Raw genomic sequence first — 17,722 nt, 5'->3', positions numbered from 1 at the left:
CCACAGGACGCGTTCAGAGTCCATGCCTCGACACAATATTACGCTGGTGGATTTAATGTTGTGGCTGATCAGTGGTTATATATACAACCCCAAATCAGAAAAAGTTGGGACACTGTACAAATTGTGAGTAAAAAAAGGAACTTATATTTTATTCACAATAGAATATAGATAACATATCAAATGTTGAAAGTGAGACATTTTGAAATGTCATGCCAAATATTGGCTCATTTTGGATTTCATGAGAGCTACACATTCCAAAAAAGTTGGGACAGGTAGCAATAAGAGGCCGGAAAAGTTAAATGTACATATAAGGAACAGCTGGAGGACCAATTTGCAACTTATTAGGTCAATTGGCAACATGATTGGGTATAAAAAGAGCCTCTCAGAGTGGCAGTGTCTCTCAGAAGTCAAGATGGGCAGAGGATCACCAATTCCCCCAATGCTGCGGCGAAAAATAGTGGAGCAATATCAGAAAGGAGTTTCTCAGAGAAAAATTGCAAAGAGTTTGAAGTTATCATCATCTACAGTGCATAATATCATCCAAAGATTCAGAGAATCTGGAACAATCTCTGTGCGTAAGGGTCAAGGCCGGAAAACCATACTGGATGCCCGTGATCTTCGGGCTCTTAGACGGCACTGCATCACATACAGGAATGCTACTGTAATGGAAATCACAGCATGGGCTCAGGAATACTTCCAGAAAACATTGTCGGTGAACACAATCCATCGTGCCATTCGCCGTTGCCAGCTAAAACTCTATAGGCCAAAAAAGAAGCCATATCTAAACAGGATCTAGAAGCGCAGGCGTTTTCTCTGGGCCAAGGCTCATTAAAAATGGACTGTGGCAAAGTGGAAAACTCTTCTGTGGTCAGACGAATCAAAATTTGAAGTTCTTTTTGGAAAACTGGGACGCCATGTCATCCGGACTAAAGAGGACAAGGACAACCCAAGTTGTTATCAGCGCTCAGTTCAGAAGACTGCATCTCTGATGGTATGGGGTTGCATGAGTGCGCGTGGCATGGGCAGCTTACACATCTGGAAAGGCACCATCAATGCTGAAAGGTGTATCCAAGTTCTAGAACAACAAATGCTCCCATCCAGACGTCGTCTCTTTCAGGGAAGACCTTGCATTTTCCAACATGACAATGCCAGACCATATACTGCATCAATTACAATATCATGGCTGCGTAGAAGAAGGATCCGGGTACTGAAATGGCCAGCCTGCAGTCCAGATCTTTCACCCATAGAAAACATTTGGTGCATCATAAAAATGAAGATGCAACAAAGAAGACCTAAGACAGTTGAGCAACTAGAAGCCTGTATTAGACAAGAATGGGACAACATTCCTATTCCTAAACTTGAGCAACTTGTCTCCTCAGTCCCCAGACGTTTGCAGACTGTTATAAAAAGAAGAGGGGATGCCACACAGTGGGAAACATGGCCTTGTCCCAACTTTTTTGAGATGTGTTGATGCCATGAAATTTAAAATCAACTTATTTTTACATTTTCTCAGTTTAAACATTTGATATGTCATCTATGTTGTATTCTGAATAAAATATTGAAATTTGAAACTTCCACATCATTGCATTCTGTTTTTATTCACAATTTGTACAGTGTCCCAACTTTTTCTGATTTGGGGTTGTAAATTCATACAAAATATTTCACCCCTCAATGACACCATTGACCTGTGTAATCATGAAACTTATATTACAAGAACAACTTATGTGAGGTAGAACATAATGCAAGTCTGTATTTTGGCAAGCTTTCTTAGTAGCATTGGATATTAACATGCAATACAAGCACTTAAATGAACAGACTACATCAAATTCTAAGCTAATCATTAGGGAATATTTACACTTGATCACTTCATATGTTTCACTGATCAGACAGCCACCGAGTGTTAATGCATTTGAGATGGGCAGCAATCAAAGAAGTGACCAGGTGTAAATACTCCTAGTTTTTATCCAACTGTAAACTGGAACTGAAAACATCTGGCACTAGTAAAAAATATTAATACAAAAAGCCAGAAATGTATCCTTATTTATACAAAGAATAAGAAAAATTCATAATATTGTCATACAAATAGTACAAATGAGCTAAGACAAAGCAGTAAGATATTTTACTGTGGGTTATATAAAACTGACTAAAAGTTTTATGGAACTGATCTAGACAGCAAAAACCAAGAAAATGTGTATTATGTACAATAGCGGTGGCAGCGTCTTCACATAGTTAGCAAATCCTGAAACATAATCAGAAGTGAAAGTAGCTATGTGACACAAAAAGGTTTACAGGAATGCAGGCCTGAATGCAAAGAAACATAACTTAATGGTTAAGTGGAACTAAAACGAGATTATTAAAAAGTACAATATGTGAAAGAGAAAACAGTTTATTGGGAACAAATAATTCATTCTTGAAGCTCTATATAACATAAGCTCATGATTTTGGTACGCGATCTATTAAATGGCTGAGGTCTGATGGTGATGCCCTAATACTGTATGTACATTTTAGCGAGTTATGCCTCTGCTTCTATGCTAGCAGCCGTCACAGCGCAGCGGGAACTGTGCAGGGTCTGGTTGCCATGGCAGCTTCATGCGCTCGCGGCTGCTCTGTTGTCATAAAGCACTTGAATATTATATATGGAGTTACACTTATTTCAGGTTTTATCATGAGATGATCACCTTAATTTTTAAGGTACTTTTTAATGTTATTATCAAATTGTATATTTTTGTTAAACTTCAAAGCCATTCTCCAGATCACTTCAACATATGTTTATCAAAACGGTAAAGATCCTATCACATCTTATTACTTACAACTGATCTTTCTGATTTTGTATCTCAATGCCAGTGTGGTGTGATACAGTACGTCTGTAAGGCTTTACAAGGCATAGGATCTTCACCATCACGTTCCCTTCCCTCCACCGCTAAACTTGTTGCTAAACGCCTCGTGGCAAGATCTGTCTTGTTCACATTCTCGTTTCCTCTGGTGGGCGACTCATGTAGTCTTGAATTGCTTGATGCAATGGCAGCCATTTTCCTATAGAAGATTTTATTGCACTAATCCATCTAGGGAAACAGTGGAGGAAAGGATCATGTTAATTCATCAGTATTTCTTTGATTCCTGCCAATTCATCACTGTTGATGATGACAGACACACATGCAAATTTCACAAAATATTATTTGTTAAGCACAATTGTTTCATATGGACAACAGGATTTTCTGAAGCTACAATAATGGGTCACTCATAAATCATCATAGTTTCAACCATAAGCACATTAATAAAGCACCACCCACACTGATATTTCAACACCAATGTTGTATTCAGTAACTTGGCCCACCTTGATAAAGACAGCGTGGACTATCATTTACACCCCCGATAGTGTCGGCCCAGATGTGGGAACTCAGGGAACTAGGGTTACAGTCGTAACCTAGATGTTCCCTTTCGAAGTGGAACTTCGACTCTGTGTTATTGCACTGACTCTTGTGGTATTGACACTATGGGGAAACAATCCCCACTACGCCATGCTGAGGGAAAGCCTGTCTCACTAGGCTGTGAATATGCACAGACATAGTGGGCACAGCATAACTTGACTCTACAAATTACTCAGCCGGAGTCAAAAGCATGTCAACCCCATGGGCACATCCCATGTGACTCGTATGGTGGCACTACTCCCCAAGCCAATAGTCCCAGGTACCGGGAAATATCCCCCAGGTTCCAAGGCAAGTCCCGGCTGTAGTCCTGTACGGCCCCAAGCGCAGAGCTCGAAGGAGAAAACACCCAACATAGCCTCAGCTTCTGTCAGGCCTATCTTACCAGTATTTTCACAAAGGGATCAGCCTATTGATACTTTGCAGTCACGTGACTACCACGGATACCTGGCGGGCAACAAACCGGTATTTTCAACGTTGAGTCCTGTAGTTCCAGGACTTTCTAGTAGCTATCAAGTCTGTTAGCGAGCTAGCTGCATAACTATGGACTAGGATTAACTCCAAGGTAGCTAAATTGTGTAAAGCAGACAAGTTTTTTTAAGATAATCGAGCAGTAATAATTCCTCCGTAAATAATCTAGCTCTACTGTTGGATCATCTCTGGTTCTCATTGAAAATCATAGATAGATATCGCAAACCTCAAAACAACCTATCACACACTTATGTTATTGTTAGCAAAAGACGACAGCTGTTACTGTGCGTTCACACCGCCACCGGCGAGAGCGTCAAAGTCCCCGGAAATCATTCATTTTCAATGAATTTTGCCGCTCTCGCCGGCGGCGGTGTGAACGTACAGTTAACGTTAGTCTAGCTTAGACTCATAACACAAACAGCTGACTCGCCGAACCAGCTGGTGAATACTGGTGGTGTTGATTGACAAAACTACAGTAACTTAAAGACGATTAATTACATGACCATACACCCATTGTATTCAAACAAATGTTGAAATTACCTTTGATGGTAATATGCACAGACGTGTGTATACTGTGAAGGTTGCTTATCTCATCTGCGGTTAGTGCATCCGATTGCACAACAACTATCTGGCATGTCGTTTACACCTCAAAACACCAACTTTTGTATAGTAAAACTGGCGACCCTTGATTAGTTTACTGGGTTTCGTTGCTGGAGAACGACGTTCTTGCCCGCCAGCCAGTACTTGTGACGTCACGTGCAAAGTATCAATCGAAGGGAGCATTCCCAGACAGCAACATAGTGTCTTACCAGATCCGGCCCACATCTGGTTTCCACACGGGCCCGATGTGGCCCGACACTATGTTGCTGTCTGGGTTCCCAACTACAACCTTCGGTACTACCACATCTATAGAAGCACCTCACCTAATGGGAGGACGCATCCCTTCTTCAAGACCCAACAGCAGTTGGGGAGGGAGGTAAACGAAACAGAGGGGCTCCTGTGAATTGCCCATCATAGTTCAGTTCACCTTACTCTACTTCAGCAGCCTTCCAAAGCGAGCATTCAATGTGCTAAAAACCTCAGTATAGAGAGAGTGGGTAACCACTTATTCTCCTGCACCCTTCAGGGTGCTATACACACTATAGCATTACATAATGCAGTTTGGCCAATAACTCTCCTCACCCAGGCTCAAAAGCCCAGGGAGCCGCAGGGGAGCGAGACCTACTTAAAGACTCCAATGTAACGGGGAGAGAGCCGCTCATGCCCTGTCTTGAGTGAAAACACCTGAGACTGAGTTTAGGCTCAAAGCTTTTGATTTGATCAATTTTATGCACTTTAGTTAAAAAGGAATGCACTTTTGCTAACAGCCATGCCAGTTCTTTGCAATAAACAATATTACATGGTGCTGTCTGGCTTATGGATTGTTGATTTAAAAAAAAAAAATTTAGATTCAAAGCCCTATTTGTTAGAAAGGTAAAATTAGTATTGTCTAAATTGTTATTGCTTTTGGTGCAAGAAAGATTGACAAGCATTATAAAGTGGACTTCATAAAAAAATTATTTTAAAAAAAAATATTTTTAGAAATGGCAAACTTTAGTCTGTTTAATCTTTTTGAACTATTTATTTTGTCTAAGAATATTGGCATTGCTGGACAATATTTAAAATCTAGTTAATTACCGCTTGTTCTCATTAGCGTTCTCTGCACAGAGGTAGAACACTTTGAACTCTTCAGATGGAGGTCTGAGCTCAATCGTGGATCTCTTGGACCCCATCGGCTGATCCCTCACTGTGTAACCGTGCAAGTAGATTCCTCCTGCAATCACACAAGTGGAGCTATTAGTCATAGCATTGCAAGCTACTAAAATAAAACAAAACAAAACATTTGCATACTATTAACAAGAAATATATAAATATAGGGTTAGGGTTATTATATATATATATATATATATATATATATATATATATATATATATATATATATATATATATATATATATATATATATATATATATATATATATATATATATATATATATATATATATAAAATAAATTTGAAGAAAATAAATAAAACTGTATGTTTAATATATCCTTATCAAAAGAGAATAATTTACAGGTCTCCAGGCTGTGACTAAAGCAGTTGTAAAAAAAAAGAAAAGAAAAAAAACAAATTATTTGTGCTTGATTACAAACTGGTTGTTGATGCGACAATTTAAACACTGTAAGATACACATTCACAACAGAGCTTTATAGCAATGAATATTAAAGCAATGAATATTTTTTTTTAAAGTTGACTGTAAGGGAGACGTTTGTTTGGGAGTAAAACTCAAAGGAAGGTGACGTGGAATGAACAGAATGTGTAAAAATTAGAAGCACTTTTTATATCCATGTGAAACTTCAGCCTCTGCGATAGAGCTTCAAAACCGAATATGAGCATGGATAAACGTGCTTCTTGAACAATTCTCGAATTTGGCAACTAAAAGAAAACAGTATTTTAAACTGTAAGATGTTTAACTGCAGGATCCATTGGCTCCCTAGTCATTTTATTTGATCTGGAGCCCAACTTTATGAAGCGATAATTCACATGTGATTTTGTTTTATTAGCAGTCCTACAACAATATGGCAGTTCAAACAGTTGCACTGTGAAACTTCCCAGACGTACCAATGGCGCAGGTTGAGCGAATGCTCACATAGAAATAGAGGCATCCATCTTTGAGCACACAGTAGTGCTGCACCCATGAGTCCTTGTTCCGGTCCAGCTGATGGAGCAACCCAAGGCATTCTGGGGTCTTGACAGCCAGCGGGGGCAGATTTGAGTTGTGTCGAGTGACGTCCACCCACACGTGATTCTGCTTCAACAATCACCATCATTAACATTATGAGCATTACTTCCATAACAACATCATTCTCAATCAGCCAATGGGATATTCTGTTTAGCAAGACACTGATTTATTAATTGATCATGTGTATTTACATTAACAGAGCTGTCATGAAGAATGAAATACCAAAGGTATGTGTAATAATGTCACAGCAAATACTATGTACACAAATGAGTAGGAAGTTACCTGAGTAACGGGATGAACAGCTCGACCCATAGCCTCCAGCCACCTGAGAAACAAACCAGTGCAAACTGCTTATTTCAAGTTATTTATTATTTAGCACATGGCTTTTAGTACGTACGCACGTTATTAAATCGCCTTACATTAATCGCCTTAATCCATTGGCCAGCAGTTTCAATTTACAATTTAAATTAACATTTCAATTACAACAAATATAACCAATACTAGGGAAAAAAAACAAACACCATTCAATTTAACTAATAAGCTCACTAATATTAATCACTGCCATAATAATGCTTTGTAGGACTGACCACTTCAATTACACACATGGCTTTTCTGTAAAGCTGCCTCGAAATGACATTAGAAATGAGTATTGTGAAAAGCACTATACAAATAAACCTGACTTGAATTTAGAAATAAATGAGAATATAAATAAATATACATTTACTTTGATGCAACAGTCACTAAGATATTAAGATTTACAGTATTTACATTTTTTTTAATCTTGGTATGAGTTCATTTTGTCTTCCTGCACTGGCAGATTCAAAAACAATAAAGTGAAAAAGTCTGCGAGTGCAGTGACACAAAATACACATTTATTACAGTAGGCTATGTCTTTTAAACAAAATCTTCATTTCTTATGCAGTTTCTAATTTGATTAAAGCAAATTATTTTATTTTTTTGCACACTCTCATTAATAAGGTTTTATTAAATCAAAAATGTTTACAAAATGTTAGCGTTAATAGCTTTAACAAATACAGTAACAACAAAACAATCTCTTCATTTCAGAAAGCACTGTATGTTCTCACCTTTTCATCTCTTGGTTTGATGTTGCATACAAGTAGTAAACTCTGTTCCCAGAGACAGGGCAGCATCTGAACACAAAGGGCTTTCCCAAGCTGGTGTCGGCCTCCACCTGCGCCCCTTCCAGACTCACCACCGACAGAGCCCGGCTCTTCCCTTCATCCTGCCAGGAAGAAGGAAAAGTCACTGCACATTCACATTTTCCAGGTTAAATCCTTCTGGATAAAACAGAAAACTGAACTTACACGCTTGTTTCTGTAGTAATAGAGGCAGCAGTCGTGTCTGAGCACGAACCACCTCTTTCTCCAGCCCTTCAGCAAACTGGATTGAGTTCGCTTATGCAAGTAACCCCTGCACGTCGGCCGTGGAGTGTTCGGCAATCGACCGATATCCGAGCCAATGGTCAGAGTTAATATGTCCGGGCCTTTAAACATAAATCACATGAAAGAAAATAACACAAAATGAAGTTATACAATAGCATCTGCTATTTTGTTGAGCTCCAGTCCCACAAGAGCAATGCATTTCCATATAAATCATGAGGGATGTGAGCATGATTTCGCTCAAAGGCTGGAATACACTACACAACTTTTAAAATCTGAACAGATATCAAAGTGGTGTAGATGGGCAAGCCATGTAATGCCAAAATTAAGGCTAATAACGGCTGAATACAAACAAAAGAAAAATTAGATATAAAAAGAACAATGAAGATTTGTTTTCATACCCGGGAGAGGTGTGAAAGGTTTCTCGAGTGAGAACAATAGAAACGTGAATGGGACAGTTCGCCTCACTAGACATAGACAATAGAGTGCAAGTGGGTGTTGGTATGACATGGTCTTAGAAAATGTTTCATAAAATTCATAGTTTAAGAGACAACATCCTCAGATTCTAAATGAAGAAAGACCACACTTGTGGCTACACTATAGAGCCACGTCATATTTTTACACATTTAACATATATATATTGTTAATATTTTTATTTTTGCTTTTATGTTTGAGATTATATATCTCCATATTAATAGTCTGAGTAATTCTGAGTCTTGAACTGTAAACAACAGATTATTTACCAGTGCATGAGTGTCTCCCAGATAAAATGAATGATAATCTCTAATAATGTAGTCTGAGTGTCCATCTTACCTTGGCGTGCGAGGTCAGCTGCTTCTGAGTGCGGTACACTAGTGACATCAGTGCCGTTGACTGCCAGCACACAGTCTCCGACCTGCAGCCCGGCCTCCTCCGCGGCTCCATCTGAAGCAGAGCACACCGCCATCTTCATCTTACCTCATCCCAGGTCTCAACATTTACAAGAAAACGGCTCATAACAGCACACTCTATGTTACTCAGATTCAAACTGTATGAATTCCTGCATTGTCCATCTGCTCAAGGTTGATAAGGGTTTTAGTTCATGAGTATGAGTACAACCTAAGGACGTTTTCACCAAAAATCTTCCCGGCTAACAGGGAACGTTTTCAGAACTTAGGCTAACGTTCTGGCGAGGCTCAAAACGTCAAAACAAAAACGTTATTTATTCATCATTCATGGAAGATTTTTTTTCTGAAACATTTTAGTTGGACATTCATCTAACATTTTCAGACGTTATCACTTACTACACGTTTCAAACATTCAGAGAACATTCAAAAGTTACATTCCCAAAATGATGAAATGGAAGATTCCCTTAATGTTTTCACTAATGTTTGCATAATCAAAAAAAAAAAAAATTTTCAATAAAATAAACATTTAAAAAACTGGACTTTTTGAACATCCAGAAATAACATTTTCATAACTTAATGGGAAAATTTGCAAAAAGTTCTTCGAATATATTTTTGTCTGCTGGGTTAAGGCTAAAAGTGGTTCTTAGTTTGAACATTTTGAAGCAAATTTAGCCATGTGTCACTCCTAATTTTAGGACTTTTTAATTCTTAAATTGAATGGTAAAAATAGCTCCTAAACCCAGTACAGCTTCTGTATCCTTATGACTCTATCCAAAACTATCCAAAGCATTCCTGCCATTGCCAATCCACGTCGCAACAAAGTAAACATATGAATATTACAATCAATCTTTCAATTGTACACGAAACATACTATAAAAAGCAAGAATGAAGCTCAACCCCTAAACCTAACCATCAGTAGGGAAGAAGCAGATCTTACGAAAACATAAAATAATATATCAATTCGCCAAAATGAAAATAATTACATCATGACATTTTTTGGGTCTTCCCGGAAGGCTAACAAACAGGACAGCTCTTTTAGCAAAGTAATCCCAAAAATCTAGCAAACCTAGTACATTTACCTTTATGCATTTGGCTGATACGTTAATTCACAGTGACTAACAGTGCCTTCAAACTATTCCTTTTTATAAAATATATTATAAAACTATAACTTACTTGTATCCACCTCAGTAACCACAATGGGTTTGGAGAACTGAATTCGGAAGCCCCAGGGATACTCGCCCATGCCTTTGCCGATTTTTACTGTCCGCTCACGAACTGAAATATACAATGCATCTTTAAACACTGTAAATAGCATTCTGTGATGAATGTTGGCTAGAACTGGCAAAGAACCCACTTGCTGCTGGTCGGGTACAGCTGGTGAGACAGTGTGGACCGTCATTCTGGTTAACATCGTCTCCATGGTAGATCCATGATACTGAGTGAAACGTTTCTGTGTAAAATCCTCTGTCCTCAAGATCTCGCATTGACATGTCCACTGAACGAGTGTCCTCAGAATTCATTGTGTCTTAATGCCAGGAGAAAAAAAAAAATCAGATTTTTGATCAACATTTTGTTAGTCAATAGTTATTGTCACAATACATTTCTCAATACACAAGCCAAACTTCCAAAATTATACCAGAAATAAGGGATATCAAACACTCTAACTCTAGCGAAGTTCAATGTGAACTCGATGGTTACACTAAGGTTTAACAAATAAAATAATCAACACCCAAAAGGAGATATTTAGTCCAGTAAAGCTTGCGAGTTTGACATTCCTGCCATAAATAGTATGGAATGCAATTTATATCAATTCCCTGCAGAGCATTGCAGGTTGCACAGAAACTTCCTTAGAAATCAATCAGATAATTCACATATGGCAAATGAAATGAGCATATATGTAAGTGATTACCTGATTCATCTGTGATGTTGCTAGTTATAGAACTTCCTCCTGCAGAGCTGCGTTGTTTGCTCTCCTTGAAGAGCTTACGTCTCTTCGCCCAGTGGTCTGAGTGTTCCTCTGAATCTTTATGAATGGAATCTGTTGGAGGCCTGAGGTGCTCTTTGACCTCTAATGAATCTATAAAAATGATAAACAAAAGAATACAGGATACTTCATTACAGGAACAGTGTAAAACCAAAGCCAACAAAACAATGTTTTTGTGGTTTTCATCCGGTTGTCATCTTCAGAACCCAGATTTTGCATGGGACATTAAGTAATGACCCAACACAGTGGCAAATTTGATAATTGTGAATATAGTGATGATTATATGCATGATCTGCATAGGCTCGAACATTATGCAAAATTATTTAAATGACAGATTAAATAGGAACATTTACCATTTTGGTGTCTAAATGTCTCTAAAATTGGTTTAGCAAATTGGGGTCAGCACAAACCATGATTGTCCTTGCTGCATTTTATGAAGAATGGGTCTTTTTTTTTTTTTTTTTGTACCTTGCATAGTTTTGTTAATGGTTGTTGAGGATGTCAATCAACCTGCACATTTATTTGGCTACATAACTTTTGATGTTAACATTATTGGAAGCATTTCCTCTTTTAATTTGATAAGATAATTGAATCTGAACTATGCACTCTTAATTATACTTAAGAGTCGGTGCAGCACACATTCTTAATCCTGTCTGATGTGACGGACCGATCCAGTGTTGTTTCGTTTCATTGCTGGACGTGGAATGATTTTCATGAAGTCTTGAATTAATTAAAAACGGCTCTAATGAATATTGTGATTAGGGTGGACATTTCTGTTAGGAGGACACTTTGCATAATTCAGTGAAGTTAGCATAAAATCATCTCAGGTTACGACTGTAACCCTGGTTCCCTGAGAAAGGGAACGAGACATGGCATCATGGAGTCAATGTTACGGGGAATGTCTTCGGTGTGACCAGTGTCTGAACATGTGTATCAAACACTACAATTATTGGCTGACGGCAGTCTTTCACGTCACGAGCACCCGTGAATATAAGTAACTTAATGTTAACTTAAACATAGCATATTTTAAATAAATAATGTATTATTTATATAATTGGATAAAGCATAAAATAGTGATTATCTTAAGGAGGATACATTTGCTTCTGGCTCATGGCTGTGGTAATAGGCGGACATGATATTTCAAAACCTCCATCTGTGAGAGAGTTAACAAGTTACAGTAGCTTTCAATCTCTCTAGCATTCAGAATTTGTATTAAATATTATTATAATTCCTATTTTTCTACTTTTTTCTACTATTAGGAGGAAAGTCCTTATGAGGTTGTGACCCACCGATGAAAACCAATGTTAAGAAAGCATAAAATATTTCAGTGCTCACTTTTTGAGGCACTTTGCCGTTCAGACAAATCATTTTTATAGAGTTTGGGTGTCATACAGACATCTGCACTTATTGTTTCCAGGGATTCATTTGTTTGTACTTCTCCAGGCTGCTGACTGGATGTGTCCATCTGTAAGGTCAGCTCAGAGTTTGTAGAGGTTGTGGTTTTTTGTGCGTGGGATGAATCCTGGAGCTCTTCCACAGCTTCTCTGAAGCTGCCCAGGTCCTCTATTGGAGACCCAGCAGGGGACTCACTCACAGGACTCAAAGTATCTACTGGATGTTCCACTGAAATGTCCTTATCAAGTGAGAAGCCATATTTGCCATATAGAAATCTCTGCTCACAGTCCCCAGTGACTATTGTCATTACTGAACCTCTTCGTTTCTTTGGGGCGTCAGCCTCATCTCTGTAGCACATGATATGATTGACACCGTTGGGTGTTCCTTCATCGATTTTTTCTTCAGAGTTGCTCAGTGAAGGTGGGATGACATGGATAAGAAGTTCCCTTTGATGGCTGTCCATGGTGTCACCTGGCGAAACCGACTCATCCAGCTCCACCATCTCGTCTTCAAAGCCACTTTCATTGACTTCATTCAGCTCAAGTTGGCCTGCTAAAGTGCTGTCTTGATCAACAACAATCAAACCAGCAGTGGCACCATCCGAACCCGGTTGCATTATCTCATCTAACTGTGCTGTCCCATGATACTGTTCACCTCTAAAGAAGACTTCTTCTGGACTCTCATCTGACCTGAATGGATAGAATGGGTTTTTGATTGTGCTGTAAGCCTTATATTTGGGATTAAACGAGTCAGGACCAGTTGTAGAGCTCGAGCTTGGTCTATAGCTGCTGCTACTGGAAGATTTGCGGCTCCCAAATGGACGAAGTCTTTCGTCTTCGAGGTAGAATCTCCCCCTCCTCTCAGCTTGTGAGGGAAGGGACTGCATGAAAAACGAGGACAGTGTGCCAGAAGAAAAAGACTCTCTGTATGAGGGAATGCTCTCTCTGGCCTGACTCATATGATACGCCACTCCTGGGTAAGTCTTTCGTCTTTTGGGTGGTATGTCCATGTAGCCTGGACGATGCGTTTGGGTTTCTAGGATGGCAATGCTGTTATTGCGCAAACGAGTCTTCCTTTCATGTTTGTCGATGAAGTTTTTAGTGAAGGAAGATCTATTCATTGAAACTCTGGGATTCATGAATAAATGTTCCTGAGGACTCAAATCGGATAGCCGTTCACAGCACCCGTTGTCCGCATCCAGTGTATTGTGGCATATGAACTCTTTGCGCAAGGGAACCTCAGATGATGTCTGTGTAAAATTAGTGTTGTCATGGTTAATGAATTTTTCTTTGGGACTGATCTGACATGACGCAACATTTTCTGCAAGAAAATCAACCTTCATATCAGCAAATTCATCAGGGGGAGGGATATCCCATAGCTCCTCGTTGCTGAGACTGGTAGGCAGCGGCATCGGTCTCTGACGTTGCCAGAAATCAGAGGGTGATGAACAACAGGAAGATCCATCAACCAGTGTGAAATCAGTGTCAGTCTGGCCACCTGCGTTACCCCAACCAAAGTTATTTTTACAGCAGCTTTTACGGCAATCCACTTCTTCGGGCTCGTCCCATGAGCAATGACTCTTAGAAGCGTGTGTTTCCTCAGCATTCAGCTCTGCAATGCTAATCTTATACATAACATTCTCATTGACATTTAGTTTGTAATCTGCTCCTTGTTGGTTCCATGAATAGACTGTGGGATTTTGTGAATTTTGGTGTTTTTCAGTTTGGCTTCTAAAATGAGTCTCTTCTATTTTGTCTTTGCGTTTTTGAAGAACAATAGTTGTCTTGATATGTGAATCATCTGACGTCACCACTTCACTGATCTCAAGCCTCATATTTGGGGTCATGTCCTTGACCTTAGTGGTTGTGACTGCGATCACACTACTAACTGATCCTCTTGCAGAAGCCTCATGGCATCGTTCAAACACAACTCTGGGAGAAGTCAGTCCAAAATTATCAAAGGTCACAGAATGTGTTATTTTTAACCCTGGATCTCTGTCCACTGGTTCCAGGTTTGACTTTTGTCTGTCTTTTTTCTCTTTTTCCTGGAAAAAATCTTCACAACTCTCTGGTCTGTTTTCTTTCTCCGTGGTTGGAGTCTCGGCCTCTTTCTCATCTTCAGACTCTGACAATATAAGCTCTTTACAGAATGAGTCCGTTTCTCCTTTCTCTGCAGCTTCCTCCCCATGAACCTCAGTGTCCACCATAGTGTGCTTTTGAAAGTTATATGGAGATATGCATTCTGTACAAAAGAGAAAAGAGGTTTAAATGCATTTCTTGATATCTTATTTGTAACACAATCCTTTTAAAGGAAAAGTCATATTACAGTAGTAATCATAAAGTAGCTTAAAGTCACTATGAAATCAAAATGGACTATTCTTATATTTTTATGGAATATTGCAGTATTATAAATGGTTTATCCATGCACATCTCTCATCTTCTCTGATGATGCGTTTACTGGCGCGAGGGCGGGGCAACCTGTCACTCACATGATGAGATTCACCAATAGCAAACCACTAACCATCCAATCATTTCCCCACAGTCAAAATCAAGCCCCGCTCTACATTTGTTCTTGTTCCAGAAGCTGTTTCACTCATACGTCACAATAGAGAAGAAAAGACTATCGCAACATTCATTTCATGCCGACTTTAACCTATTAAAGAAATTATTTATAGGCATACTGGCCCTAAATGTATTTGGACACTTCAGCCACACCTGTCTCGATGTCAGGACGAAAAGCTCAACATTTATTTGAAAAGGCCTCTAGGTTTGATATTTTTTACAATTTACTTTGTTTATTGATTTTTATAATGTGTGGCTTAGTGTCATAATACTTTTCGGGCCAATAACGCTTACATTCCAAAGGCCCGTTCATACCAAGAACGATAATTATAAAGATAACAATAATGATAATTATATTTAAATGCTCGAGCTCTTGTGGATTCTGATTGTTTTTATCATTTATCAGCTGGAAAAAATGGCTCTGAAAGTGATTCCACCATTATAATTTCTCTGTGCCATTCTCATTATAGTTGTGGTTTGAACTCTGTGGTATATCTTTATCGTTATAGTTGTAAAAGGCCTTCAATAATGTGAACTGCTATATTCTAAATTCTGTATTCCAAAAATTGAAGTTGGTGCATTTACTTGCATTTTAGAGATTTCTTCCATAGTACTTTTAAAAGTACCAATCACCCAGCAGAAATGATCATTATTATTTAATTGTATATAGCATTTTTTCCGAAGCATATGTTTGTGTGACGCCGAGTGCTATATAAACAGGGCTAATCCGGCACCTGTTTGCAGGCTGTGCTGCAGGCATGGGTTAAGCGTGAGTCAGACAGTGTTTAGAGGATTATTCTCCACACATGGCCTAGGAGCCACATATAGATCAACACTCACGTTTACTGCTGCTGGAGCTCTTCCTCCTGCGACTGTTTCTCCTCTTCCTCCTACTCATTCTGCCGTGTGACGTGACATCTACAATCCTTTCAGCTAAAACATTTTAAAAACATGGTGCAATTTCATCATCTATGTTATTGTTTATTTATAAATATATACTAGTGTTCATTGTGAATTCTCATAAACTAATGACTAAACTAATGAATTAATCCAAACTAATGGTAATTTATACAACCTGAAATTGTAAAAAAATGACTATTATATGTAGAAATAAACACTAGATTAATAAATGCTCTAAAAATTATTACTTCATACATTAAATAATGTTAACAAATTGTTTTGCATATGTTATTGTATTCAGTAGTTTATTTTAAATGATCCTGTTGCAAATTCATTTTTAAAAGTCCAAATATTCTGTGTGCTCTCTCAATTAATATAATCATAAAAGCTGTATGCATTAAACTCAGTCAACAAACAGATATTTCCCTGCTGGAACAAAAATCAAACCATAAATGCAACATTAGTTCATAATTTCATTTTCATTTTATTGATGTTCTGAATTTGTTTTTGTGGAAGACGGGAAATACGATGAGAGGTGTTATGTGTCTTCCTCACCAAATTTTGTAAGAGACAGCAAAGTCCTAACCTCGCCGTGACAAACACTATACCTCGAAAGAGAAACATCCAAACAAATATATATATTCTTACCTTAAGGCAGTCCGGTGTGTTTCCACAGTGGTGTCTTTAGAGAAGTGATGATGAAAAGGGGGTATTTGCACAAACAGCAGCATTAGATGATATCAGAGCACTGCTCCACTTCTTATTGTTCTATTCTTGACATAAAGCCCAGAAGGAGCTTAATTGAACTAATCCCAAGAAGCTCCTCAGACCCAACCCTGCATCAGTGTATGAAACTCCCTTCAGAAAGATAGATAGCCAATAGCTTCTCTCTTTCTATTTTGTCTTTTGGGTTTTTTTGCAAGGAAACATTTATTTCTTTAATTAACAAATTAATCAATCAAAATCGAAATAATTCACTTATCAAATAGACCAACGAATAGACATATTGTCACGTTGAGTGTTTGTTTGCTATGTTTTGAGTTTGCTTTTGATCTGTTTCCGTTCTGTGATTGTCTATGTTTCTAGGTTAATTTGATCCATTTCACCTGTTGTCTTGTTAATTACTCGTTAGTTCATTTTCCCCAGCTGTGTCTCGTTTCCCTGATCTGTTCTGTGTATTTAAGTCCTGTGTTTCAGTCTGGTCCTTGTCTGTTGTTGTTGATATATGCTAGGTTGTTCTGTTTCTTGTCTAGAGTATTTGGTTTCTTTTATGTTCTTTGAAAAATAAAGTTAAGCTGCTGTAAGTAGATCCTGCATCCTTTCCTGTGTGTGACAGAATGACAGACCTGCATTGGATCTAGTAGCAGTAAAAGTGGTCATAATGCGTCCAGTAATTGAGATCCCTGAGCCAACCTAGTGAGTCTCCAGCCAGGATGGTGGCCACACCTGATTCTTCGTCTCAAGATGCCCGCCATCCTTAAATCCTGTCTCGTCCCAAGATGGCCACCCCCGTTCCAGAGTCTCGTCCCAGGATGACCTCCGTACCAGAGCCCTCTATTTTCTGTCTCCCGTCCAGGAGAGTCCAGAGAGGACTCCGTCTCCCGTCCAGGGGAGTCAAGTCACTTTCATTTATATAGCGCTTTTACCAATATAGATTGTTTCAAAGCAGCTTTACAGTGATAATAGTAACAGAGATTGTTTTGGCTTTATAGCAGCTCTAGAATAAAGTTATTGTCCAGCTAAAGTTAGTTTTGATTGATTCACTTCCTTTACAAAGATCATTAGTTATTAACTTAGGGTCTGCTTACACGACACCGTTCTAACAGAAAACTCTTAATGCGCTCTGGCCCGCTCATTCGCACTAAACAGTGCCTGGTGGCTCGAGAACGCAGACCTTGAATTAGATTCCAAGGTGC

The 17,722-nt window shown here is 38.7% G+C and overlaps 1 protein-coding gene across 4 annotated transcripts; it reads right to left on the bottom strand.

The window, feature by feature from the left end:
* Positions 1 to 123: 123 nt before the first annotated feature.
* On the bottom strand, positions 124 to 17,140 carry pdzph1 (PDZ and pleckstrin homology domains 1). Of its 4 annotated transcripts, none has more exons than XM_079862162.1 (14): positions 16,455 to 17,140; positions 15,747 to 15,839; positions 12,286 to 14,586; positions 10,876 to 11,043; positions 10,321 to 10,491; positions 10,140 to 10,241; positions 8,893 to 9,003; positions 8,481 to 8,546; positions 8,005 to 8,183; positions 7,765 to 7,922; positions 6,962 to 7,004; positions 6,559 to 6,748; positions 5,574 to 5,709; positions 124 to 3,062 (listed from the first exon to the last, which is right to left on the bottom strand). In XM_079862162.1, the coding sequence occupies exons 2-14, from the start codon at positions 15,802 to 15,804 to the stop codon at positions 2,963 to 2,965; spliced, it is 3,783 nt and encodes a 1,260-aa protein (XP_079718288.1). In that variant the 5' UTR covers positions 15,805 to 15,839; positions 16,455 to 17,140; the 3' UTR covers positions 124 to 2,962. The 4 variants fall into 4 exon arrangements, with proteins under 4 accessions (XP_079718288.1, XP_079718289.1, XP_079718290.1 ...); XM_079862163.1 differs by having other exon boundaries at positions 6,559 to 6,745; XM_079862164.1 differs by lacking the exon at positions 8,481 to 8,546.
* Positions 17,141 to 17,722: the final 582 nt, after the last annotated feature.

Source organism: Squalius cephalus, assembly GCF_949319135.1.
Source record: "Squalius cephalus genome assembly, chromosome: 24".
Lineage (NCBI taxonomy): Eukaryota > Metazoa > Chordata > Actinopteri > Cypriniformes > Leuciscidae > Squalius > Squalius cephalus.
Note: the sequence above shows the minus strand (reverse complement) of the source record. Positions and strands in the feature narration are given on the sequence as shown.